General features: G+C 55.6%; 1 protein-coding gene across 2 annotated transcripts; it reads right to left on the reverse strand.

Moving 5' to 3' along the window:
• Nucleotides 1–71: 71 nt before the first annotated feature.
• GIT1 (GIT ArfGAP 1) lies at nucleotides 72–25,869 on the reverse strand. Of its 2 annotated transcripts, XM_074263768.1 has the most exons (21): nucleotides 25,692–25,869; nucleotides 10,445–10,578; nucleotides 9,879–9,991; nucleotides 9,564–9,669; nucleotides 8,955–9,172; nucleotides 8,742–8,836; nucleotides 8,297–8,339; nucleotides 6,298–6,324; nucleotides 6,028–6,076; nucleotides 5,547–5,619; nucleotides 4,752–4,849; nucleotides 4,304–4,415; nucleotides 3,969–4,102; nucleotides 3,578–3,730; nucleotides 3,259–3,489; nucleotides 3,133–3,186; nucleotides 2,807–2,893; nucleotides 2,612–2,685; nucleotides 2,182–2,364; nucleotides 1,818–1,881; nucleotides 72–1,697 (listed from the first exon to the last, which is right to left on the reverse strand). In XM_074263768.1, the coding sequence occupies exons 1-21, from the start codon at nucleotides 25,741–25,743 to the stop codon at nucleotides 1,485–1,487; spliced, it is 2,313 nt and encodes a 770-aa protein (XP_074119869.1). In that variant the 5' UTR covers nucleotides 25,744–25,869; the 3' UTR covers nucleotides 72–1,484. The 2 variants fall into 2 exon arrangements, with proteins under 2 accessions (XP_074119869.1, XP_074119871.1); XM_074263770.1 differs by lacking the exon at nucleotides 6,298–6,324.

A 25,869-nucleotide genomic window follows, 5' to 3' on the forward strand; every position in this document is an offset into this window, starting at 1 on the left:
CCAAGACTAGCTGCAGGCTTTCAGACAGGCTTCCTGTGCCCACGGGTGCCACCCCAAGTAGGAAGCAGACAGAATGATCACTTATTTATTTTTGATACAAATGTACATGACACACAGCTGACAGTCAGCCCACCCACCACCACACAGACATGGCCCAGCCCCCAGCCCCAAATGGGGTGGAGTGTTTGGGGTGAGGAAGGAGAGGAGCCGGAGAGTCCCACCCCTGCCAAGATAACATGGCATGCCTCTATAGCCCTGGCGAGGGACAGCGCCCCACACTTTGGAACCCGTGCCTCCCAGTGGGCCTTGGGGTGGTTAGGGGTTTGGGAAGGGACCAAGATGGCAAGAACTTAGGCCTGGCAGATGAGTTAGGGACCCTAGGGGAGCCAGCCCCAGGCTTCGGGTCCTTTGCCCTCTGGCAAGGCAGAGTAATTCCTTCCCAGCACCCAGGCTCCTCCCAAGTGAAGTGGGGCAGGGCATTTGAGTTTTAAGGCCACAGCTCCTCTTTGTAGAAAAAAGGGGAAGCTGGGGGGGAGGAGGGTGAAAAAGGGTATAGGGCTGGGGATCGTAGCTGGTACAACACAACTCGTCAAGTTGGCATGGCTCTGCCCAGGGCAGGGAAGAGGGAGGCTCCAGCTGGTCACACCCGCCCCCCTGTCCTCGTTTTTTTTCCCTTCCTTCCCCCCCATCCCAATCCAAAAAAAAAAAAAAAATCCCAAAGGGAGCAGGCTTGCAGGACGGCACTGCCGCCCCCTCACTCACACTCAGGCACACAGGGACACTCAGTTACCACAAAGTTAAAATTAAGAAAAACGATTTCCAGTGTTTGCTGCTGGGAGCCCCCGAGCAGGAGCGGAGCCCACACCAGGGGCAGGGGCCGTTTGGCATTAGAGAGCAGCCGAGGGGCTGGTGGCTACAGGAAAGGGGACATCCACGGGTACTATGTACAGGGTGGGGGGGTGCCCCCCGCTCAGCCCACGAGGGGACTAAACTGGCTCATGGGGGTGGGTGTGCGTGTGTGGGGAGCGGACCCCAGCATGGAGTGTCCCTTCCCCCTGATCCTTTGCTGAAGGAGCCTAGGGAGGCGGGGAAGGAAGGGGCTGGGGGACCAAGGGAGCAGTCCTAGTGTTCTCACCCCCACCCTGGATCTCTGCTAGGGAAAGGTCCTATTTACAATAGGGAGGTGGGAGGGGGCTGGGTCCCATTGCTTGGACTCTGTCCCTGAGTCACACCTCACTTCCAGTGGGCAAAGAGTCCCTTGCCACCCTCCTCACCCCCGTCCTTCCCGGGAGGGGGGGAGTGAGAGGGTGTTGGACACCAAGGCTCATGGCTGCTCGGCGAAGACGGCAGCGCTAAGGGCACTTGAGCCAGCGGCTACTTGGATGGGGAGGAGTGAGTTTGGAAGTGACCGGCTCCCTTGGCCCGGGAGGCCCCTAGGAGGGGAGGGCAGGGCAGGGAGGGCAGCCTGGGAGGGGGGAGCTTGGTCACTGCTTCTTCTCTCGGGTGGTGATGGTCACCAGCTGCTTGGCTGCCTTGGCGATGTCATAGGCGCACTGAATCACCTGCTGCGTGAGCAGCTGGAAGTCCACAGGGGCCCCGGGCTCAGGGGGCACTGTCTTACGGCATTCGCTCTGCAGCCTGTATGCACTGGCATTGAGAAGCCGGAGGGAGCTGCGCACGGGTTCCAGGGAGGGTCTCTGAGGAAGGAAGGGCGCGGGGCGCTCAGGGGCTGCAGCTGCAGGCCCCCAGTGCAGGCCGGAGAGCCCCAAGGAGAGGCCGGGGGGGCTTCCCCTCATGCCAGACTCCCCCAGCCCTACCTTCGGGAAGAGGGAGGCCATCTCAGTCACTGCCAAATGAATCTTCTCTGAACAGGGCACGAAACTGGGAGGGGGAGAGAGAAAGGGAGGGAGCATTTACCACCTGGGGGGGGGGTTGTCTGTCTGTGCATGTGTTAGTTTACATGTATGAATGTGTCAGTGTGTGACTGTGTCAGTGTCTGTAAATGTACGTGTGTGTGTGGCTGTGATGTGTGTATGTAGGTGAAGGTGTGTGCATGCGTGTGTGTGGGGGCGGGAGCATGTCCTGTGCTCGCAGGTTTGCGTGAGATGTCCCCTCACTTTCCCCTCCTTCCTCACTGCATGTGCAGGGTGCTCCCCCGGGGGCTGCCCCTGCCTGGGGTACCTGTCATGCTTGAACTCCTGGGCAGCCCGCAGTAACTCCTGGATGTTCTTGGTGACCTGCTCCGTTTTCAAAATGACGTCCTCCGTGCTGGGCAGGCCGGGGTCCAGCTCCCCATCCAGGCTTTCTAATTCAGGGTGAAAGTCTTCATCCTTCCCCAGATCCAAGAAACGTTTTCCTTCCAGCCTAGAGACAGGCCCAGAGTCGGAGCTCGTCCCCTCTCAGACAAGCGTTTGACGAGGCAGCGGGACCCTGGAGCCTCCCCCCACATAAACCCCTGACGGACGTGAGCACCTGAGCCACAGGCCCCAGACGTGCTCAGGCCCCACTGCCGAATCTCGAGAGGAGGGAGCCCGCAGGAATGCTCAATGTCAGAGGCGGGATTTGATTCCAGGGCCCCACCTCGGGCGGATGGGGCAAGTGGGGTGCTCACCCAAGCAGCGGCTCCCCACTCTGAGTGTTATCGTAGTCGCTGTCGGCCCCGCTGCCGTGGCGGGAGAGTTTGCTCTGGAGAGGAAAAGAGTGGTCTGAAATCGCCCCTCCCCCCTCCCTGGTCCTCCTCCCTCCCCTCAGAAGGGGGTGGGGCTGTGGCCCTTGGGAGCAGACCCAAAGGAGTCAGACTCATTACCATGTGGCGGCCTCCATCCTGTGTGCAGGACAGCAGCGGGGAGGAAGGCGGGAACGGTACAGACGAGGCAGAGACCCCCTTGCGGATCTGGAACCCAGAGCAGGGGCGGCTAAGTGCCAGGGTTTCTGATGTCTCCCAGCACAGGCTCCTCGGGGCACAGCCACAGCTGGAGGGACCCCGCAACCCCACCCCTCCATGCGGCAGGCAGGGAAACTGAGGCCGGGGGCTAAGGGACCCACACAGGCCCGAGCCGCTGCCAAGATCTCAAACCAGCGGGGATGGGGCCTCCGCCCACAGAGCTCGGGGAGCGCCGCGGCCCCACTTACCCGGTAGAGGCTGGCGGGGACGTGCACGGAGTACACGGAGTCGTCCTCCAGCTCCTGCGGACAGAAAGGGCGTTGGTGCGAGGAGGGGCCCCGACCCTCACCCGCGGGGCAGCCCCGGGCACTCACGCTGCCGTGGAAGGGCTGGAGCCGGGACGCGAGCTCGTCCCCAGGCTGGGCCCCAAAGGGCTTCAGGGCGGAGCCTGGCTCGTACATGGAGAAGGCCTGGCGGTCCCGGCGGTGGGCGGCCACGCCGGCGCCCCCGTGTCCGTGCTCTGCCCGCTCACTGGGCGCGGGGGCCGCCGGGGCGGGACCCGACTGCTGCCGGATCTGGGAGTTCTCCGACTGCAGCTTGTGGATCTGGGGGCAGAGGCAGAGGTCACCCTCAGGCGGAGGCCGCCCTCCCCAGGAGCGCGGGGGTCCCCGGGGCACCGGGCCGTTCCCTGACCTCCCTCTGCAGTCTCCGGAGCTCGTCACTCAGGCTGCTGTTGACCTTCATCAGCTGCTGCACTTTGGCCTCCGAGGTGGCCAGCGCCTTCTTGAGCTCCAGGTACTCCTGCAGGGTGACCGCCCCCTCCGACAGGTCGGAGGAGTCCATGCTCTGGGGAGGAGGGAGAGAAGATGAGCACGCCTCTCCGCTCCGCCCCCAGCCGACTCCTCCCCCAGCCCTGACTCCTCCCCACCCCCAGGCACCCTCTGAGGAAGGGCAGAGTCCAGCTCTGGGGGAGGGGCCATCAAGGCAAGGCCGGAAAGGGCCACGCCCCCGGAGAGTCGCGGGCAGAGGCAGGTCCCTCAGTCTCCCGAGCCAGGGCACGGCCCCTCCCCCGCCCCGCACGCACCCTGGCCCGGTTGTTGCGGGTGGCCCCGGCGCTGCGCAGGGGCTCCTGGTCCGTGTCCTCGTCCGAGGCCACGCTGTCGTAATCGTGCTGGTCGTCCACGTCGCTCTGGCTGCGCTGGGAGTAGTCAAGGTTGTCTGAGGAGGCAAAGGCAGACACATGGCGGCGGTCCGGGCCTGCCCGGGCTCCGGGGGGGGAGGGGGAGAAGGGAGTGTGACCCCTGAGCGGCGCCTAGGGACAGGGAGACCTCCGTGGGGAGGCCCACGCCCCTCCCCCAAGGCTGCGGCAGGAGCAGGCAGTCCCGGCCCCGCCCCTAGCTGGCCCCGCCCCCGGCCCACCTGTGGGGCTGCTCAAGCTCTTGCCCTGCTGTCTCCGCTTGGCCTCGCTGAGGATGTCGATGATGAGAGTGGCGAACTCCCGGGCATTGAAGCGGGCGAGCTTCTGTCTCCCCTGCCAGGAGGGAGAGCCTGGGGTGAGCGGAGGTCCCGGCGGGGCGGGCTGGGGCGCCGGGCCCTCGGGCGGAGCAGCGCCTCCCAGTGCCAGCAGAGGCGGGGGCGGGGCTCGCGGGGACACACCCCGCTCCCTCAGGACGCTCCCCTCCCCTTACAGCCAAGGTGCCAGCCGAGCCGGGCTGGGCAAAGCTGGCACGGCACCCAGCACCGATGGGCCAAGTAACGGCTCCGTCAAGGCTGCGGGGGCGCCAAGGGGAGAGAAGCTGAAACACCCACGTGAGGCCCCCCCAGCCCCCGCCCGGCCTCCCTCCCCTCCCCCGCTCGGCCCCTTCACCTGGTTCCGAGTGGCCGAGTACTCTGGGTTGACCGGGAGGAAGGGGACCGCGCTGCGCTCCGTCACCAGCGTGCTGTGGTTCTGGGTGGCCAGCCACACTGGGGGGAGGGGGAATGGGCCGTCAGTCACGCCGGGGGCGGGGGCTGCAACTTTAGGGGCCTCCTCGGAGGGGGGGAGGTGGCGGGGAGAGGCCCCAGAGCCAGGTAGGGCCGAAAAAGATCTGGGGGAGGGCGAGGCCGATGGGAGGGCAGATGTATGCGGGTGGGTGGGGAGAGAACGGCCCTTCCCCCCCCCAAGCTCCCCCTTAGTATTTGGGCTGGAATAGCTGTGGCCGGGAAGGAATGAAGGAATGGGGGTGGGGCCAGGAAAGAGGCGGGGAGGCCCAGAAGCCTGGCTCGGCGCCTCCAGCTTCCCTGCCTGCAGCTGCTGTGAGAGGCGCCTGCTCAGGCCGTCCGGGGCCATCTTTCCTTCTCCCCTGGCCCCTCACCAGAGGTCACCTCAAACAGCAGCTGAGGAGCCGCCGGGACGCAAGTCCCCACAACGCCAAGCGGCGGAAAGCACAAGTCCTGGCCCGGGTCCTGACTCGGAGCCCCCACGATCTCTCAGCGGACCTCAGTTTCCCCCAGTTACAGGATTGCCTGTAGCCCCCATGTCCCGATCTGATCTGCCTTAAGGCCCGGGGCTTGGGGCCCCAGCTTCTTTCTGCACGGGCCGCTAAGATCCCTTTCGGCTTCAAACCTCTGCACTCTCAAACACTGTCCCCCCCCCATGTCCGTGGCCCCTCCCCCAGCCCACCTGCATCGTTCTCTCTTCGATCCACCTCATCATAGACGTCCATGGCCAGCTCCTCAAACAGCCGGTTGCTCAGCTGTAGGCAAAGAAGGGGTCCGGCTGAGGGAGACAGCAGGGACCCCGCCCCCAACCCGAGAGCTGACTCAAAGTCTGTGGTGGGCAAGGACGGGAAGGCAAACACCCTGCCTGCCACCTGCCTCCCCCAGGTCCCGGCAACCCTACTGTCAGACTCCCCTGGCCCTGCCCGCTCTGCCCTGGCACCTGCCCAGCGGGGCTCAGGGCTACCTGCAGAGGAGCAGGTCAGATGAGGACAAAGAGTCCGCAGCCCGGAAGGTGATGGGGCAGGCCTGGAGAAAGTCGGGCACAAGGAAGATGGGGAATGCCCCGTTTTGAAGACGGGAACCATGGGGACGGGGCAAAGATGGGAGCGGGGTCAGGGGGACCATCGGGGCAGAGATGGAGAGGCCCAGACACCCTCACTCACCGCCTGCAGTTTCTTCTTTGCCGCCTTTGCCAGCTCCGACAGGTCCAGGCTTCGCGTGGGGAAGGTGAGGAATGGACGTCAGGGTGGGGGTGAGACACAGAGGACAGGCAGATAAGGCCCAGCCAGGTGCCCTCCCCCGTGCCGGGGACTTCCCCCACATGCAGGTGTCCTGGTGGAAGTGTGAAGTCCAGGCCCCTAGGAAAGGGGGAGCCCCAAACTCGTCCCTCCCCCCCAGTCCCTTGCAAAACGCCTGGCCCATGGGCACAATACCTCTGAGACATGCACTTTTGGCGAGATCTAAGTCCAGGGTAAGGCAGCAGAGGAAAGAATAGGACAGAGGCAGTGGTTACCCGAGCGCAGGGCAGGGCTGGGGGCGCCTGCTCCTCCCACCACACACACACACACACACACACACACACACACACACACGCCATGCACTCTCTCCATCCCCACACAGCAGAGGCAGGAGCAGGAGCTAGGAGCTGGTAGAGAAAGGGCATCCACCAAGAAGCACATGGACGCCATCTGGGCCAAGCAGCCGGCGCCGCTCTCACCCACTGAGGGCAGTACCAAAATGCTCACGTCTGAATGGAAAAAGTAAAGGAAAAGATACACCCCCTCATGACCCGGGGGGGCGTTCTGGGGAAGATTCTTGTACAAGGAAGCCCAGGCAACAAAGCTGCCAGAGAGGGGCCTCCTCCCCTTTCTTTTCAGGATTGGCAGCTAAAGCCATGACAGTAGGCAAGGCTGCCATTTTGAAAGCAGCCACAAGAGGGCAGGAGCATCTTCCCTATGGATGCCATGATCAAAGTGTGCCAGCTGGTCAATTTGACCACCCAGGATGGGGTGCCTGGAGGGAGGGAGAGAAGAGAAGCTTCTGGGAGCAAATGGAAACCCCACACGGCCTCCTCCCGGCTGTGGGACGAGATGGGACAGTCCCGAAGGGGCGGGCTGCCTGGTCAGAGCCTGCGTGGGCTCGGAGGGACCCCAGAGGCCAGCTACTGGACCCCTGTGTGTTACAGACGGGCAAGCGGAGGCCCGGAAAAAGTCACAGACAGGCCACAGACTCGTAGATCTGCAGCAGGAATAAATAATAATAAAGATAGTCACAGCCAACATGTATTTAGTGCTTGAAGGTTTGCAAAACGCTTTACATTAAACTCACTGGATCTCCACATCAACCTGTTTTCTAGATGAGGAAATTGAGACAAACAGAAGTTAAATGACTTGCCCAGTTGACCCACGTGTCTGAGAGTGGGCATCTTCCTGCTGTAGCGCTCTAACCACTGGGCCACCAAGCCGCCCTCTTCGACCTTCTAGCCCAATCTCTTCATTGGCCCAGGAAGATTAAGGGACTGAAACAGGCCTGGGACAGTAATCACACCCCAGGGGTGGGACCTGAATCCAGGCCCTCAGATCCTCAAGCTATACTAGGATGCCTCTTCTATACCTAGTCCAGCCTCAGCTTACGGAGAGGACTGAGACGGAGCGATCTGTCTCAGGCTGGGCCACGCACTGACTCACAGAGCCGGACCGGACTTCCTCTCAGCCTTGAGCCAAGTCGGAATAGTCCTGTACATTTAATGCTCATGTATCAGACATCACTTATTACAGGCACTGTACACAGAGAGGGACAGCGAGGTGGCAACGATAGAGCAGCGGGACTGTGTGCGACTGAGCAGGTCACCTAACTTCTATTTACCTCAGTTTCTTCAACTGTAAAGTGGAGACGGCACCTCCTTCCCGGGGTTGTTATGAAAACTAATGAGATGATTGTAAAGTGCTTTAGCATACAGTAAGTGCTACATAATCGTTGGCAATTTTCCTCACTATCTTCTTGTTTGATAATGGCCAGGGCGCTGCTACTATTATACCCATTTTACAGATAAGCAAATCTGCCTGCAGGCAGTTAATACTCTGGGCATACCTGGGCGCTGTAAGGACCCTCAGTGCCCAAATCCATGAAGTGAGTCTGATTTTTACCATTTTGAAATATCAGAGGAGAATAAAATGGGAGCTCCAGACTGACCAAGGTCTGGGGGGCAGCTGGACAAGAGGCTAGAGCCCCATCTAGCCCATTTTCCCCACCTTAGACAATGAATTAAAAAAAAAAAAAAACCTATAGATTTTAGGTTATAGGTCTCAGTACACCACATCCCCTCCTCCAAGTCCTTAAGGGGCTGGGGGCCTTAGCTTCTTCCTGTATAAAAGGAGGGGTTCCAGGCCCTCCCAGAGGGTGGTCATTTCCCTAGGTTGGGGTAACACTCACCTGTCAGCCATCTGCGGGATGATATAATGTCCATTCTTGTGATCTGAGCAAAACCAGAAATGCCAAGTCACCAGTGGGGATGGGCACAGCTGGCCCCGAGCCCTCCTCCTGGACTCCCACCTCTCAGTCCTGGGCCCTAAGCTCTGGGGCTCCCAACAGGCCAAGGGGAAGGAGAAGAGGTAGGCATTTGAGATGAGGAAAAAGGGGAGAAGGAAAGGTGAAGAAGCAGCAGCTGCTGGGATGTTGTACACATATACCACTCTGCCACACTCCCCCCAGCCCCCACCTTCATCCCTGCTCCTCCAAGAGCCTGGACCCTAGGCAGTTTCACAGGAGCTGGTTGCTGGGCAACACTGCTCCCTAAGTGGCTTTGTTGCTACGGAGCCAGCTGCTGGGGTTGAGGATCAGGGAGGCCATCCCCCAACTTGTGCCACCTTATACTCACCCGGCTTGCGTCCACACAGGTAGAAAGCTAGCCGGTCAGTCAGCTCATATTGGCACTCGACCAGCCTTTCTGCTAGCTCCTGGTGCCCAGCCTGCCTGCAGAGGGGGTATGTGGAGAGTATGGCTCAAGGGCAGGGCTTCTAGCACCCACCCAGAATCCTCCCTCTCCTCCAAAAGGTTCTTTCTGCAAGACCCTTTATCCCCAAACACTCACCTAGCATAGTCAATAGGAGTCCTTCCATTGATGTCGGGAGCACCTGGGTCAGCTCCATATACAACCAGCAGCTCCGCCTGCAGCGTCTGCCCAGCCTTGGCTGCCACGTGCAAGGGGGTCGTGCCCTTCTCAGGATGGAAGAAGTTGGCTTGGGCTCCCAAGGACAGCAGGCGCAAACAGGTTTCCAGATTGCCAGTCCTCACACTGGAGTGTAATTGCTGCCCGGTGGGGAGAGAAAGGATTCAGGGCAGTCAGAGTCCAGTATCAACTCTGAGGGCATCCCATCCCTAGGGCATGACAACTCTGAAGGGCAGAACTATTCCATCCACCCTCAAAACAGAAAGTGCCTGGAAAGGATGAGGAGCCAGTTAAATGTGTGTCAGGGGAGGGAGCATAACAAGAATGGGTAAATGAGGCTTAGTGCAATGGTAAATTCAGGGCAGGACCAGTCATGGATCCCCACAAGGGGAGCCCCTCAACCCTCGTGCCTCATGGAGTAGGAAAGATGAGTAAACTCGGTTTGCTGGAACCATCTCACTGAGACCAGCAGCAACCATTCGGGGAAGCCTCTCTTACCAAAAGAAAATCCTCAAACTATGTCCTCCTCACCTTGCTGAGGTCCTTGGCAGTGACGCCATCATCATCCCGACACGGTAGCTTATGAACAAATGCCAACATCTGGTACTTGGCTCTGATGAATTCTGACTTGATGGGGCTGGGGAAATAGGGAGCGGGAGGAGGAAGAAAAAAAGGCAAGAGCAAATGAGGATATGTCCACCTTCCTCTGGCCCCCATCATCCTGGCTCTGCTCCATGCCTTCCTCCTTGGCCAACTCCCACTCCAGACCCCCTGCCCCAGCCTCTTCCCAGCCCCCTACTTGGAAGGCCAGCTTTCCCCTGCCTTCCCACCAACCCTCATACTCACTGGACTTTGTCCTGAGGGTTGGCCTTTCGCCGGCCACTCTGCACCTGAGCAGGATCCAAAAGGGAATGCTCCCAGATGGAGTTGGCCCCATTGCTGGCAAGGGTGTGTACCATCTGGAGTGGGAGAAAAAAAGCAAAGTTAGGATACTTCCCAGGCTGGCACTACCTTACTGTGGCACAAAATACTGGAAAGGGCATCAATTCTAGAAGCAAGAGATCAGGGTTCAAATCTTGCCAACGACGCTTACTTCCGTGTAACCTTGGACAAGAAATTAGCCTATGTGGACCTCAGTTTTCTCATCTGTAAAATTAAGAAATTAGACTGGCCTCTGAGGTCCTTTTCTATGTCTATGATCCTTAGAGCGGACATGCCCAAATGAAGGTCTCGGGAAACAGCTGGGGCGGGGGGTGTCCATGTTCAGCAGGGGGATGGAGATAGGTCCCTGCTCAGGCAGTATAACTCTTCAAGAACTAAGGGCACACTGACCAAGAGAGCCCATTCCAGCAGCTACCCCACAACTTCCCTCCAACTTAACCCTAACGTCCCCTCCCTACTTCCCTGCTTACCTGCAACAAGGTGGGAGGCCAGGGGCTGTGTCGCAAGTGTTTGACAATGGAGATGTGGCGGCCCAGGCTCCGGTGAACGCTACAACACTCATCACAGATCAGCACGCCCCGGTTAATGGAGGCCCAACCAGGATCTAGGGTTTCCAAAAGTGGTGGTGACAGAGGAAAAAAAATCACAAAGGAAGAAGTCATTCCAAGAGTCCAATTCCCCTTCTCAGTCTGTCTGCTTCCTTCTCCCGCCAACCTGGGTGATGGCAAACCAGGCACAAGAAGCAAGGACTCAGACACCCAAACACCATCCTTGCAACCCCTGGATACTCCTGGTCAGGCAACTGATCAACCATCATCTACGGAGAGAGGCGGTGGGATATGGCAGAGAGAGTGGGAAGGACTCAGGTGCCCAAACATTGGGCAACAAACAGCAACTGTTACAGACACTCCACAAGGCGCTCCAACAATGCCCATCCTTGCAACCCCTGGGTATTCCCGGATCGGGCAACTCATCAACCATCGTTTATTAAGGGTCTCTATAGGGAGAGGCGGTGGGATATGGCAGAGAGTAGGAATTCATGGCCAAGAAACCCAGCGCTGAGGCCCACTGGTGACACTGACTGGCTGCTTAACCCTGGGTGAGGCTTCTAACACCCCGGGCAACTCTGGAAGACCCTGAACTACGGAGACCACACTGCTCTAAGTTCTGGAGGTGGGCAATGAATAAAAATAAGAGGGGGGAGAGATCCACTATTAGATATACAACAACAACAACAAAAAATGAAAACACTGCCCTCATTACATTCTACTGAAAAAAATGTGTATAAGTTAATATAAAATATTTACAACGTAAATGGAATTATGGGGAGTAGGGGGAGGCACAAATGATTGGGAAGAGAAATCAAGCAAAGTCCTTATGGAAGAGGGGCAGTTATTTCAGCTCTCCTTGGGACCCCAAGGCCTCTCGTTGCCTGACAAGGCTAACAATTAACCCTCTTTATAGGCCCCAGTTTCCTCCCTTTTCTCCAGTGGAATATGTCAGTTCTCCCTAATTCTTCCCAGGAATGACTGAAGTGAAGGTGTGGGGAGGATGGGCATTCAGGCAAATCCTTTCATCCCTGACATCCCTGCTACCTGGCAGAGTAGGGACTTAATAAATACTTACTGATGGATGGCATTCGTCTCAGAAGAGATTGGGGGGCCCTCTTCCCAGTGCACTATAATGCCAATTCTTCCAGCTAACCTCCTGAAGATATCCCCTTATTTTTAGCTCCATGCCCTGCCTCTTACAGTGGCAGCCCCCCCCCCTTTTTTTGGATTGATTGCTAGCATGAGATAAAAGAGAGAATCCTAGACGGGAAGCCAGGAATCCTGGGTTTCTAGCTCTGGCCCCGCCACAGGGGCCCTGAGGAAGCCCCTCCCCCATGGCTTCCTTCTCACTAATAAAGGGGGGGGGGTTGTGTAGGTTGATCTTTAAGGCCCTTCCCTCCCAGCTCTGGCATCCTAGGAGAGAAGCCCCCACTCCCCTCTCTTCCTCGTTCCCACAGGGCCTCCAGGGCCTTTCCTGAACTTCCCTTCTTTCAGCCTAAGTGAAATGATTAATTAATGCCAACGAACGTTCTCCCAAGAAAGGCCAGAGTCCATCCACTTATCGAGTCTACTCAACATCCCCCTTTCCTCTTCTCAGTGGCCTCTGGGGGCTTCTTCCTCTGAGAAGGGAGGGAGGAGGAGGCAGCCAGCAAGCTTGCTACCCAAGGGTCCCCTTCCTGCCCCTCCCTTGCCGGAGCCATGAGTAAGTAGAGACTCCCCCAAAGGATCCCCCCAGCACACCACCTGATCCCACCCCATGAGCAACGCCCCGGGATGGAGCCTGCAATGTTGGTGGGGCACACCTTCCATTTTTCCCAATGTTTTATTAATGTCTTTTGTTTTTATATCAGTCATTTCCGGACATTCTCTCTCCCCACCCTCACCTTCAGTGAGCCTTCCCCGGCAAAAAAGAAAAACAAGGAAGCACAGCCACATAGCAACCACGTCTGGAGACACACAACCGCATTCTCTGCCCAGAGCTCCCCACCTCCCCAAGGAAAGAGAAGGGTTCCTTTCCGGGGAATGGAACTGGGATATGAAATGAAGGGCCTTGTTATTTCTGGGGAACCTCTGACTCTGACCCACAGAGAGCAACAGCGACGCTGCAGACACTCCACAAGGCACCTCACCCAAGGTGGACTGCTCTAGGCCGGGGGCCTGGGGAGCAGGGAGGACTCCGGAGAGTGGGTGGGGCGGCCATTCCACCGGAGCATGGAGCTGGCAGATGGGCCGCGCACATCTCACACTCCTCCCTTTCTCTCGGGAACAGGCGAGAAGCTGTCGCCTCACCTCCGGCTCATCCCTCTGCTCAGTCAAGTTCCCTCCCCCACCAGGGCCTGTTCCCACCCCCCCACTTACTCCCACATCTTGGGGCATGCTCCGAGTCTCTATGGCATCTGAAGAACTGGCACAAGGGGAGAAGTACACCGAACGGAGTCACAGGACCCGGGTTCAAATCTGACGCTCCCTGGATCTTTGGAATTTACGTAAGGTAAAGATAAAGCCCTTGAGCCTTACCCACTGTATCAGGGCAAGTCTCACTCCCAGCTCATGCCTCAGTTTCCTTAGCTGTCAAATGAAGAAGTTGGGCTAGCTGGGATCCTCTAACCTGCTCCACAATCCAGAGGGTCACAAACCCAAGGCCAGTCTCACCCAGGGCAAAAACCATGTCAGTGCCTTAGGTTTCTAAGGTGAGACCCCACGGGGCTGGGAAGTAGGTAAGTCAAAGACAGCCGCTGACACACTCCTTGTCCTGGCCAGCCCCTCCGGTCATAGAGCAGGCCCTAAGGCCAGCAAGCAGCAGAGGCCTGGGCTAGAAGCTTCGAGGAACTGGGCTCAAATCTCTTCTCGGCTGCCTGGCCCTTGACAAGTCATCCCCCTGGGAGCCTCCGTTCCTCCGCTCTAAAATGGCCTCTGAGCTCCCTGCATTCTGTTTCTTTTCTCTCTGACCTCCTGCCCATACTCCCACACCCCAGAGAGTTCAAGGGTCTCCCTGGAGAAGGAAGAACATAAGGAGATAATGGCAGCTTACTGAGTGAGTCATGTTGTGCCCTGCAGTGCCAGGCGCTGTGCTCAGATCTGGGGCATAACTGACAGACAGGCACCTATTAGAGACCTACTGTGTGCTAGGCACTGTGCTCAGATCTGGGGCATAACTGACAGACAGGCACCTATTAGAGACCTACTGTGTGCTAGGCACTGTGCTCAGATCTGGGGCATAACTGACAGACAGGCACCTATTAGAGACCTACTGTGTGCCAGGCGCTATGCTCAGATCTGGGGGAAGGACCAACCAACCAACATCTCCTAGAAACCTACTGAGTGCCAGTCACCATGTTGGGTATGGGGGGAATATAAAGCCCAAATGACACAGTCCCTGCCCTCCAGAAGTTCTTCCCAGGGAAGCCCCATCCAACACATCAGCTTTCAAACCCTCTGCCCCACTCATGGGCATCCCTGCCACTGGCAGCGCTATCCCTTGTGTGGGGGTTCTGGGGGTCTGCTGTCTCCCTTTATTGCCTCCCTCGGCTACCCTGGCCCAGAGTACCCGCTCAGAGGTGTGGTTCAGCGTGATGAAGGAGGAAATTCTGGTCTAGAGCCAGGGAGTAGGAGCCGTTTTGTGTCAGAGAAGGCTGGGATCTGGGACCCCTTCTCTGGTCCAGCCCTTGCAATGCACTGTGGGAAAAGCATCCATGAGTAGCAAGGGCAGTTCACCCGGAGGTAAGAAGCCCTCCAAAGCTTAGCCTTTCGTCTGCCTTCAGCCAGGACACTCCTGCTCCATCTGCCTGCTGCCTGGCGGGATGGGACTGTCAGGACCGGGTCTGAGGATACCCCCCAGTTCCCTTCCCAAAGTTCCCTCCCAGGCCCCGAGGGAGCGGGGGCAGGGACAGCTGCTGAGAGCACAAGCTGAGAAAAGGTCACAAGGGAGAAAGCCGCTATTGTGTGCCTGCCCAGAGCAGAGGCAGGGCCTCTGTTGTCCCTCTCTCCCTCCCTGCTCAGGGTCACCCAACTCTGCCCCCTGCCCCTCCCCCAGGCAGCCAGCCAATGCCCTCCCTGCAGAGAGACCCGCAGGGGAGGCCGCATCCTGTGCCTCCTTCCTGACTCACCCAGCTTGGAGTGGCTGGCTTAGGGCCTCGATGGTTCTGTCTCTCAATGGGATAACTAAGCATCCAGAACTCAGCGGAATCAGGGAAGAAGCAGGAGCAGGAGGCAGGATGCCATGATGGATGGAGAGCAGGGGAGGGGAAGGAGAACCCGAGTTCTGGATCAGAATTCCCTCTCTGACAAAAACGGCCCGGAAAACTCGGAAACAACGGCACAACTCACACCCTACGCCAAGATAAGGTCAAAATGGGAGACATAAAGGGCGACACCATAAACAAATAGCAAGAGCAGGGAACAGTCAGTCTACTCTCAGATCTGTGAGGGGGGAAGAATTCATGACCAAGCAAGAGATAGAGCATTACGAAAGGTAAAGTCACTTTGATTATATTAAATTAAAAAAAAAAATTTGTTCAAGCAAAACCACCGCAACCAAGATGATGAAGGCAAAAATCTGGGAAACAATGTTTAGAGCAAATATCTCTGATAAAAGCCTCATTTCTCAAATATACATAGAACTGAATCAAATTTATAAGAATACAAGCCATTCCCCAACTGAGAAATTGGCAAATGACACGAATGGTTTTCAGATGAAGAAATCAAAGCTATCTCTGGGCATATGAAGAAATGCTCTAAATCACTTTTTTCCCCCTGAGACAACTGGAGTTAAGTGACTTGCCCAGGGTCACACAGCCAGGAACTATTAAATGTCTGAGGCTACATTTGAACTCGGGTCCTCCTGATTTCAAGGCTGGTGTTCTCTCCACTGTGCCATCTAGCTGTTCCCCTAAATCACTCTTGATTAGAGAAATGCAAATTAACATTATTCTGAGATACAGCCCCAAACCGATCAGATGAGCTAATATGACAAAAAAGAAAAATGATCAATGTTGGGGAAAAGTGGGAAAATTGGGACACTAATGCATTGCTGGTGGAATTGTAAAGTGATCCAACCATTCCGGACAGCATTTTGGAGCTATGTATGTCCAAAGGACAAGAAAAGATTATACCCTTTGACCCTAGGTCTGTATCCCACAGGGATCTTAAAAAAAGGAAAAGGTCCTACCAGGGCAAACGTATTTATAGGAGCCTTTTTTTGAGTGCTAAAATATTGGAAAATGAGAGGATGCTATCAGTTGGGGAATGACTGGACAAGCTGAATATAATGGAAGAATATCATGCAATAAGAAATGCAGGCAGATTTCAATAAAATCTGGAAAGACTTGTACAAACTGATGCAAAGTGAATAGAGCAGAACCAAACATGGTACACGGTATCAATAACATGTTGTGATGATCAACCATGAGTGACTCTTCTTGGCAACACAATGATCCAAGACAAGTAGGAAGGATTCGAAAAAGAAAACACTGGCCATAGCCAGATAAAGAACTGATGGACTCTGAAGGTAGATGGAAGCACAGTTTTTTTACTTTATTTTTTTCTGGTTTTTTTTTTTTTCTTTTGGTTTGTTTCTTCTTTCACAATTGTGACTAATATGGAAATATTTTTACATTATAGCACATGTATACCCTAAATCAAATTGCCTACCATTTCTGGAACAGGGGAGAGGAAGGGCAGAGGGAGAAAAATTTGGAACTCAATTTTGTAAAAATGAATGCTAAAAATTGGATTGATGTGATTGGGAAGGGAAAAAAAGATTCCGTTAAGAAAAAAAAAAGAAAAAAGAAAAGAAAAGAACCTTCATTCAAATCTTAGTTCAGACACTTACTGGCCATGTGACATGGCCATCCCTAATCTTTCACATTGAAAGCTGCTGGGCGGGCACCCATCTGGATATGACCTCTCCAGTAAAGTGATTTCATCTGTGAAAAATGGGGCTAATCAGACAAACAGCTCATGTGCCTACCAATTCTAAAATCTATTGGGCGAAACCATTATACCCACTGCACATAGGAAGGAGCCAGGGAAAGCTAAGAACCAACGAAGTCCTTCCACTACAATAATTGGGCTGGAGGAATCTCGAAGCACTTTCCAGACACGCTCTGTACCAAGGGTTCCAAACATCCTCTCTTTCCTCTGCTCTCCTTCTCTCCTCTATCCTCTGTCTCTTCTCCTTCTCTCTCCTCACCTTCCCTTCTCTTCCTTCTCCCGCTCCGTTTTTTCTCCCTCACCTCTTCCTCTCTCCCTTCCCTCTTATAATGTTCCCTTACTCAGATTTGGAATGCCTTGTCCTGTTAGTGACCTGGCTGTCAAGGGAACACCTGAAGAAGTGACACAACTGATTTAGAATTGGGATACTCTTTGCCAAAGGTAGCAGGAGGGAGCCAGGTTAGACCCAAAGAAGAAGTGACTCCCAAAGATCAAGAGCTAGGGGCTCACAGCTCTGGAGCTGGAAGGGATCTCAGAGTCCCTCCCGTCCAATCTGCAGATGGGGAAACTGAGGCAGAGGGAAAGTAGGTGATTTCCCCAAAGTCACAATGACAATAAGCCTCAGATCTGAATCCACATTCTCCCACTTCTGAGCCAGGCCTTCCTACTTTGATCATATACTGATCGTATTTGGCCATATACTGGAAACAATAGAACAGAGAACTTCCTTTTGGAGCTGGGTAAGGCTTCTTAAACTTGTCCCACTCCCAACCCCTTAAAAAAAAAAACCAAACATTTATAATAGCTTTTTATTTTTCCAAATACATGCAAAAATAGTTTTCAGCACACCCCCACTTGCCAAACATTGGGTTCCTAATTTTTCTCCCTGCTCTTCCCTCCTCTAGACAACAAGCCATCCAATGTAGGTTAAACATTCAATTCTTCTAAACACATTTCTATCTCTCTCATGCTACTCACAACCCCTTTTTGCCAGAGAAAGGTTTACACCAAACTACAGGTACACAATCAGACATCACCGATGCTAAAGCCTAATTTCACGACCACAACATTCGGTTAAGAAACTTTGGCCTACAAAATGTTTGTGGCAGCTCTTTTTGTAGTGGCTAGAAGCTGGAAGATGAATGGATGCCCATCAATTGGAGAATGGTTGGGTAAATTATGGTATATGAATGTTGTGGAATATTATTGCTCTGTAAGAAATGACCAACAGGAGAAATACAGAGAGGCCTGGAGAGACTTACATCAACTGATGCTGAGTGAAACGAGCAGAACCAGAAGATCGCTGTACACTTCAACAACAATACTGTATGAGGATGTATGCTGATGGAAATAGATATCTTCAACATAGAGAAGATCCAACTCACTTTCAGCTGATCAATGACGGACAGAGGTAGCTACACCCAGAGAAGAAACACTGGGAAGTGAATGTAAAATATTAGCACTAATATCTATCTGCCCAGGTTACATGTACCTTCAGAAACCAATACTTAATGTGCAACAAGAAAATGGGATTTACACACATATATTGTATCTAGGTTATATTGTAACACATGTAAAATGTATGGGATTGCCTGTCATGGGGGGGGAGGGAGTAGAGGGAGGGGAGGATAATTTGGAAAAACGAATACAAGGGATAATATTATTAAAAAAAAAAAAAAAAAAAGAAAGAAAGAAACTTTGGCCTAGACTACTGGGAGACCAGGCTAACTTTGATTTTCAGGGTAGGGGGTGCAAAGACTTTTCAATTAGGGTCAAAGGACTCAAGGATGCAGTTTTCTCATTTGCCACTTAATGGTCAAGGAGGCAGGGCACACCTGACCCTTCTTCAGCTATTGTGTCGTGGAGAGGAGGGGGTTGGTCAGGATTTTCACCAAAGGTCCCAGCCTTTCCCCCATTCTGCTGGGCCAGGAGTAAAAAGATCAGTTTAAATCTGGCCTCGGGTGAAGCTGCTCCCAGGTGAGTTAAGAGAATCAAATCAGATAGTCGGTTAAGTATTTAGCACTGTCTGGCACACAGTGAGCACTTAATAAATGCTTGCTTTTTTCCTTTCTTCCTCTGGGCCAGTGTTCCATCCAGGGATGTGTCCCAGGGAAGCAACCACTGAAATGTGTGGTCTCAATGGGGGGAGGGGGGAGGGAGCGGGTCCTATCCCAACAGGCTGAACTGGGTGTGGCCAGTGGTGGAGCCCTGCTCAGAGCCCATCTGGGTCAGGGGCCAGCCGCCAGCCCACTCTCAGGAAACGGAGCATGACTCAATCAGAGTTCCTCCCTGGAGGGCTGGAAAACCCTGGAGGGCTCGGCTCAAGGTCACTACCCAGATCCCCTGGAGCTGCAACAGCACTGGTGGGGACTCAGAGGCCAACTAGCCCATTTTACAGATGAGGAAACTGAGGTTTCCTTAAGGTCACACAGATAGTGAAGGTCAGCGATGATGGAACAGATTTCTCCACACTCACACTGTGAGGTCCTAGGGATGCTCCCCATCCCGGGAATGGCTGGGAAGCATGGCCAGCACCTCCCTCCCTCTGCCATCACTCAGATAGTGTACTCCAGCACTCAACCTTCCCCAGCTAGGATTTGGGACAATGACGCCGCTCCCCCATTGACACTCTCTCTCCCCCTCCCTCTGTCTCGGTGTCTCTCTCTCACAGGAAAATCGCACAGAACACCAGCACTGGCACTTGATGGAGCCCGATGTCCTGGCAGCAGCTGGGGCTAAGAAGGGTTAGTCTTGGTTTCCAGGTAACCCACGGGACCTCAGTGCCAATAGGTGGCACCCCTTCTCTTCCCCTTCCCAGCATTCCCTTATACTTGGCAAGGCAGCCCAGGGAAGGGCAAAACTGGCTGGCATCTGTGCCAGCCCATCTGGGCTCTCTGACCGTGGCACGGAGCCATGATGGCTGACGGACTTTCCTCAGTCCCTGTACCCCAACAGCAGAGGCCAGTAACATGGGAGCCGGAATATGGAAACTCAGGCCCTCCACCCAAAGATAGGAAAAGGGCTTGAGGCCTGACCACAGCCCCCTCCCCAGCTTCTTCAAGCCAGTTACAGAGGGCCAGGTAGAAAGTCAGGGGCAGAAAGGGACCATGTCCGGGGGGGCCCTTCCCAAATCTGAGGGCCCCTGCCCCACATCTTCCTTCCGCTCCGTGCTCCCACGAGGTGACTTCGGCAGGAAGAAGTGTGGTGGACTAGGACGGACGGTGCCCCGGAGGCCCCACGGGGCTGGGAAGGGATGTGAAACAATAAATACTGGCCCCAACCCTCTGAATAAGGCTCGGTGGCCAGAGGAGGTACAGGCTGTGGGGGAAGGGGACTGAAGAGGGGACAGGAGCCTCAGGACTGAACAATGGATGCCGGAGGAAGTCCTAGTTTGAGTTCATTGTTTGACAGGTCAGTTCTTTCCGAGCAACAGAGATAAATCTCTCTGTCTCTCTCTCACACACACACTCAGTGCCCCCCAGCTCCTGTCACCCAACTCCCCTCTCTCATTTCATCCCTAAAGAAAACGCCCTGAGCCCAAAGCCCAGGAAACGTTCAAGAGGGAAACATTTCCCTCAAGTGAAGTGATCTGTCCCAAGCCATACGGCGGAATATCCGCGTGGAGAAGAGCGCACACATGTACATAAAGTTTTCCCATCTCAATAGGCCAGAAGTGATAGGTCATGGGGGAGGGGAGGGACAGGAAGGGAAGTAGTTTTCAGGGAAATTTGGGAGGCGACTGGTCCCACTCCCCAGACACCCTCCATTCCCCCTCCCCCATCCCATCCCTTCCCTCAGACTGGGCACTCACCTGAGTTACCAGTGGGGGAAGGGGAGTTGGGATTTTAAAATCAGGGCAGGGTTCAGGCTCCTGAGTGTGCAGGGAAAAGGAAAGAGGGGTGGAAACCGGATAACGAGAAGGGCAGGGTCACTTACTGGGGTGTATTTATTAACCACGCTCCCCTCTGAAAACAGAGACCTGGGGCATGTGCCAGGAGTTCATGTTCCAGGAGCTGAATTCCAAACCTCAGTTTCCCTTTCCTGAGCAATGAGAACAGGAAAGGAGTCACAAGAACGTAAAACAGTGCGAATGGTGGCGGCACTTTCCCTATGGCAGAAGCCGGCAGAGGTCAGCTTGTTCCCCTACAGGGGTCCACGGTGGGCCGCTGGCCCTGCTCCTGCTCTGAAGATGCTGGAGGATCAGTATCCCATGGGCCTCCATTCTATGCCCAAGCCAGGAATGACTTTTAGGCTGTGGGGGGAGGGAGCCAGAGAAGCAGATGGTTACAGAAGGACATGGGGGTGAACAGCAGGGGCCGAGGTGGGGGCGGGGGCTAGCCAGAGCCAGACATGTGGTCCCTCCCAGCTTGCTAAAGCATGTGACCAGAGAATGGGCAGCAGTTTGGGCCTTGGTGGTTCCAAAGAGCTGGCCAGTGCTCCCCTCAGCCGGAGCCAAGTCCCGTAAGGAGAATGGCACCGAGAAAGAAAGGAAAAGAGAAGGCAAATTCTGCCTCCGGGCTGTCCCCTGCCCATCGCCGGGCCACCCAAGGGGGACACGGGCCCAGATGGCTCCCGAAGAGGCGGTTAGGCCACGTCCAGCTGCACAGCTTGGCATCGGTGCCTGCTGCCTCCGCTCTCCGGTGTCCTCCCCGGGAAGATGGGACAAAGGCAGGGCCCCTCTGGAGGAAGGAGACAACCGACTTCCACCTCTTAGTTTCCCCTCCTGTCCTTCAGTATATCATTCTAATGACTGCCCTGAGAGCATCCCCTCTGACCAAGGCTCCGGGCTCCCTCTCTGGGGGGAGGGGAAAAACAGGGGCAGAAGGAGGGGAGTCACTGCCCTGGGTAATCAGAGAAGGTAAGGAGGACCCCGAGGGGAAGGGACGCGAGCCCGGGAGGCAGGACTCTGCCAGGATGTTCAGTGCAGGCCGTGGTCAGAGGCAGCAGCAGAGCTGAAACACTCGGGGGAAACTGAGGCTCACTGAGATTAAACAACTGTGGAGCTAATTCAGTGCTAGACTTCAGAGCTCCAGATAATAAAAAGGCAATCCCAGGGCAAAAGCACTACCCCCGAGTGACTCCGTTATCACCGTGAAATGTTGTACGTTAGATCGAACAACTTCTATTTGTACTGAGCTTCAGTTTCTGAAATCGCTATATACTTTCTCTCACTTATGACCCTCATGCTGAGATCGGTAGTACAGGGATTTTAATGTCCATTTTATAGACAAGGAAACTAAGGCTGCTAAAGGCAAGGTCACACGTAGATGAAAGAGCATGGAACTTGGGCCCAGATCCTGGGACTTTTCCCCATCACATCTTGCCTGCTTTAGAAACTATTTCCTCCTTCTCCAAAAGCCACCATGAGGACCTCTCACACAGCGGAACCAACCTAGAACATGGGCCTAACTCAGCCCTCTGGTGGGGGGGAGGTGCGAGCACCCCCTGGGACGGGCAGTGACAAAGCTGAGCCTCACGTGGGACCACAGGTGCCGGTGACCCCCGGCTCTATCTCATCCTTTCAGCACTGTCTCCTTTGTCCTCCATCAAAGCTCTTCTCCTATAGCCTACCCGAGGTGAGCAACCACGGGTGCCCCCCAACACTGAAGTGCAGAGACTTAATAATAACCCTCCATCTGAGGAAACAGGACGCTGTTGGGAATGGGAAAACAGAGGCCACAATTCACCATTCATAGGATCCCAGGGCTAGATCATCTGGTCCCCCACACCTCCCATTCCCCTTCACTGTAGAGAGGAAGAAACTGAGACCCAGAGGCCTGAAGCCGCAAATCGAATAAGAAGTGATATTTGAACCTAAACACTAGTGGATCCGCTGCCAAGCCTGGAGCCAGGAAGACCCGAGACATTCACTAGTTGTGTCATTTAACCTGTTTGCCTCAGTTTCCTCATCTGTAAAATGAAAATAAAAATAGCATCTACCTCCCAGAGCTGTGATTCTCTCACGAGTTAGTAATTGTAAAAAACATTAGCACAGCACATGGTAGGTGTTTAATAAATATTGGCAATCATCATCATCATCACAACCACCAATTGTGCTGCAAGTCCCATTCTTTTTCCACTTTCCAAGTCTCCAAACGCTAAACTAAAATGGAAAATGGGAGAGCCAAGACATGAACTAAACATTCAAGGAAAGACCCTAATGGGCGACCACAGAGTTGAGAATGGAGAATAAATGAAGAGTACCACCTGAGCGACCTTGAGCCCCGAGTCTCTCTGGGCCTCAGTTTACTCATCTGTAAAATGAGGGGATGAGACCGGATGGCCTCTGAGGGCCCTTGTAGCTCTAGACAGCTTTGATTCTGTGATAAGACATAGCCAGAACCTGGTTCTGTTGGTTCTGTTTGTCGTCTCATCATGGAACCAAAGAATTGGGGAGCCAGAAGGAGGCTCAGAGATCAGAGACTGAAAGTTAGAATGGAGAGCAAAGAGAGAGCATCTCATGCCCAGCCGTGCCTTCTGACTCCGAGTCCCCCAACCAACCCTGAGATCGGCCATATTGGGCACCGATGGCAGAGACGGAGCCGGTACCCAGTTGGGGCCCCAGCAAGGAGACTACTTTGCCTAGAACAATTCCGGAAGCCTGTGTTGTCAGGGACCTGATGTAACTATTGTGAGGCCCTTCCTAGCCCCGTCCTGGCCATTCAGAGGAGGACGTTAATCACCACCGATGAGAGCTCGAAAGTTTGCAAAGCTCTTTCTAGACATCATTGTGCACATTGCCAATTCCCAAGTCTTTGCACAGACTGTTCCCCATCCTCACCTCTAGACATCCTTAACTTCCTTCAAAGCCCAGTTAAAATGTCATGCGATGCTTTCTAGAGGAAAAGAAATGCCTCTGTTGCAGGGAGTCCTTTCTGAAACTGCTCGGTAAATATTTCAATCATTTCCTTATAGAATACAGGCTCCTTGAGGGCAAGAACTGCTTCAGATTTTTTTTGTTTGTTTTTGGTCTTTATGTCCCCAGCCCTTAACCACAGAGCAGGTGATCTAGCAGCCCAGTAAAGGCATTAACAGCCCTGGTTAATAGAGAAGGAAACAAGTTCTGAGAGTTTGAGAAGACCAGGGTTAGAGTTAACTAGTGCCTAAGCCAGAATTTAAACCTTTCTCCGGACTCTAAGCCCAGCTCCAATCGCTCTGCCAGGCTGCCTTTCCAGAAGAGCCACGAGCGGGGCAGAAGAGAGGCCTGAGGGCAGAGTCCCATGCCAACTTGGGGGTATCTCACCCACCAGAAAGAGACTAACCTCTGACACGAATGGGATCAGCAGAGGGTCCCACAGCTGGGCAACCGCAGAGACTCCATCACGGTGAGAGAGATTTCTCTAACCCTCAACAGATACCACAGGATACTAGAAGGCCTCTCCTGACGCCCCTTTCTCAAAATGGTCACTGGAGCCGACATAGCAACACTGGGGACTCCCTGTGAAGAGGGCACAAGCTCCCCCATCTTTTCTGCCAGTCTCGAGAGGGCAAACTGGGCACCAGCTGCCCCTGCCTTCTGAGGTTTTCTGGACACTTCCCAGAGGGATCTGACATCCTAAGTGGGAATTGGGGGAGAGGCTACCTCTCTCCCAAATGGAAGAAGCCAGGGAGCGACCCTGGAGAAACCATAAATGTGGCCATTTAAACAATTTACCCCAAATTTACAGCTAAAGGAACTGAGGCCCAAGGAGATTACCTCTGACTATCAGGTCTCCTCCAGCCCTTATTCCAGCAGGCCCCCTCTGAACTTCCCTCCCCCCCACAGCAGAAGGAAAGGGCTTCTCTGCTCTGTCCCCTCATTTCCTCCTTGGGGACAAAGCAGGTGGGGGTGAAGAACTCCCACTCGGAACGGACCCCCAAGTCTGGGAGAAGGGGAAGTGCCCGCCAGTGGCAGCAGATGCGGAGCAGGAAGGCAGCTAGCCCTGGGGTCCTGTCAGAGATCTTAAGCTGCAAGGGACCTTCACTTTACAGAGAAGGAAGCTGAGCTCTGGAGTGGAAGACCCCAGAGTAAGAGGCTGAGGGGATTTGAACTCAGGTGGGATTTGAGTCCAGTGTCCTACATAGTAGCGCCCTCCCTCTACTTGTATTTACCCACAGAGGTCCCAAGGCCCCCGTGGCAGAGGGTGTGTCCTGTGCTCCTGCCTGGCATCTGACCCTGGGGTTTCCCACTTTCCTGACAACCTGGGGAGGAGAACCACCTCTCCAGGCCCAGCCGGCCCTCCTCCCCCACCCAGCAGGCTTTGTTTATGGGGCTGAGGAAGGCTTCCGTTTGGTCTGCCAGAGTAGGTGTGAGAGCCCTAACACCTCCAGAGGCCCAGGATTCAGTCAGCACCTTCTGAAAAGTTAGCGGCCCGGCCCCTGCGCGGCCCTCCTGCGGCTCCAGCCTGGGGAGAACAGGCCTGGGACAGGCCGGCCCCTAGACCAGCATCTCGGGCTAACTCCTGCCTTCTGGCGCCTGTGGTGAGAAATACCCAGGAGCCCAGGTGTGCGCGTCCCCGAGCACGGCGAGGGCCGACACCTGCGCACCCCTTTGCCCACAGATGCCCTCTGCAGCTACCCGGCAGCCGGGGACGTGTGAGCAGCAGGTGTAAGACAGAAGGAGGCAGCCGAGACTCCATGACACAAACTAAGAACACACACTTCCACCCCCCTAAGGAAAAATCCTTCTCGCTTCCCCCACAGCCCTTCTGCCGCCTAGGAGCTGGAGGGGGGGATGCAGGGGGACTGGCACCCCCACTTGTACGCTGTCTGGGGGGCTGGGGGAAGGAGGGGTTAGCGAGGCTGCTCCCAGGGGCTGCTCCCCCAGACTGCCGAAGGAAGAAGGCGCCGGGAAACGTCCTTCCCGAAGCTCGGACCCCGGGGGCCTGCGGGGGTGGGGGCGGGGCCGCAGCGGTGGAGGGGCTAGGGCCGGGATGACCCCTGACTGAACCGGGCACGAAGGGCGGCCCCGCCGCGCACGCTGCGCCCGGGCTGCGGGTTCCCCCCCTCCCCTCGGAGCCCGGGCCCCCGTGCACCCCCTTGCCCCTCCCAAGGACACCTGGCTCTGCAGTGGCTGCCGAGGCCGCAGCCCCCAGCCTCCCGCCCGCCCAGAGGCGGGGATGGGAGGGGGCCCGCCGCCCGGCCAGGGGGGCTCGGCGCCTCCCGGCTCCCGGCCCCGTCCCGCCCCCGGCCTCGGGCGCTGCCGCGTCGGCCTCCTCCCCCAGGCCCCGGTGCCCGCCCCCGGCCCGGGCCTTACCCGGGGCGCTGCAGTCCGCACACACCTCGGCCCGCGGCCCCTTCCGGGACATCCTCAGCGGCGAGGCGGCCGCAGCCCTCTGGGCCAGCGTGGGGGGCGCGCGGGGCTGTGGGGGGCCCGGGCGGGGGCGTCGGCCGCAGGCAGGGGGTCCCCGAGGCCGCCGCCGCCGAGGCTGAGG

The sequence above is a fragment of the Sminthopsis crassicaudata genome, chromosome 4 (genome assembly GCF_048593235.1).
Source record: "Sminthopsis crassicaudata isolate SCR6 chromosome 4, ASM4859323v1, whole genome shotgun sequence".
Classification (NCBI taxonomy): Eukaryota; Metazoa; Chordata; class Mammalia; order Dasyuromorphia; family Dasyuridae; genus Sminthopsis; species Sminthopsis crassicaudata.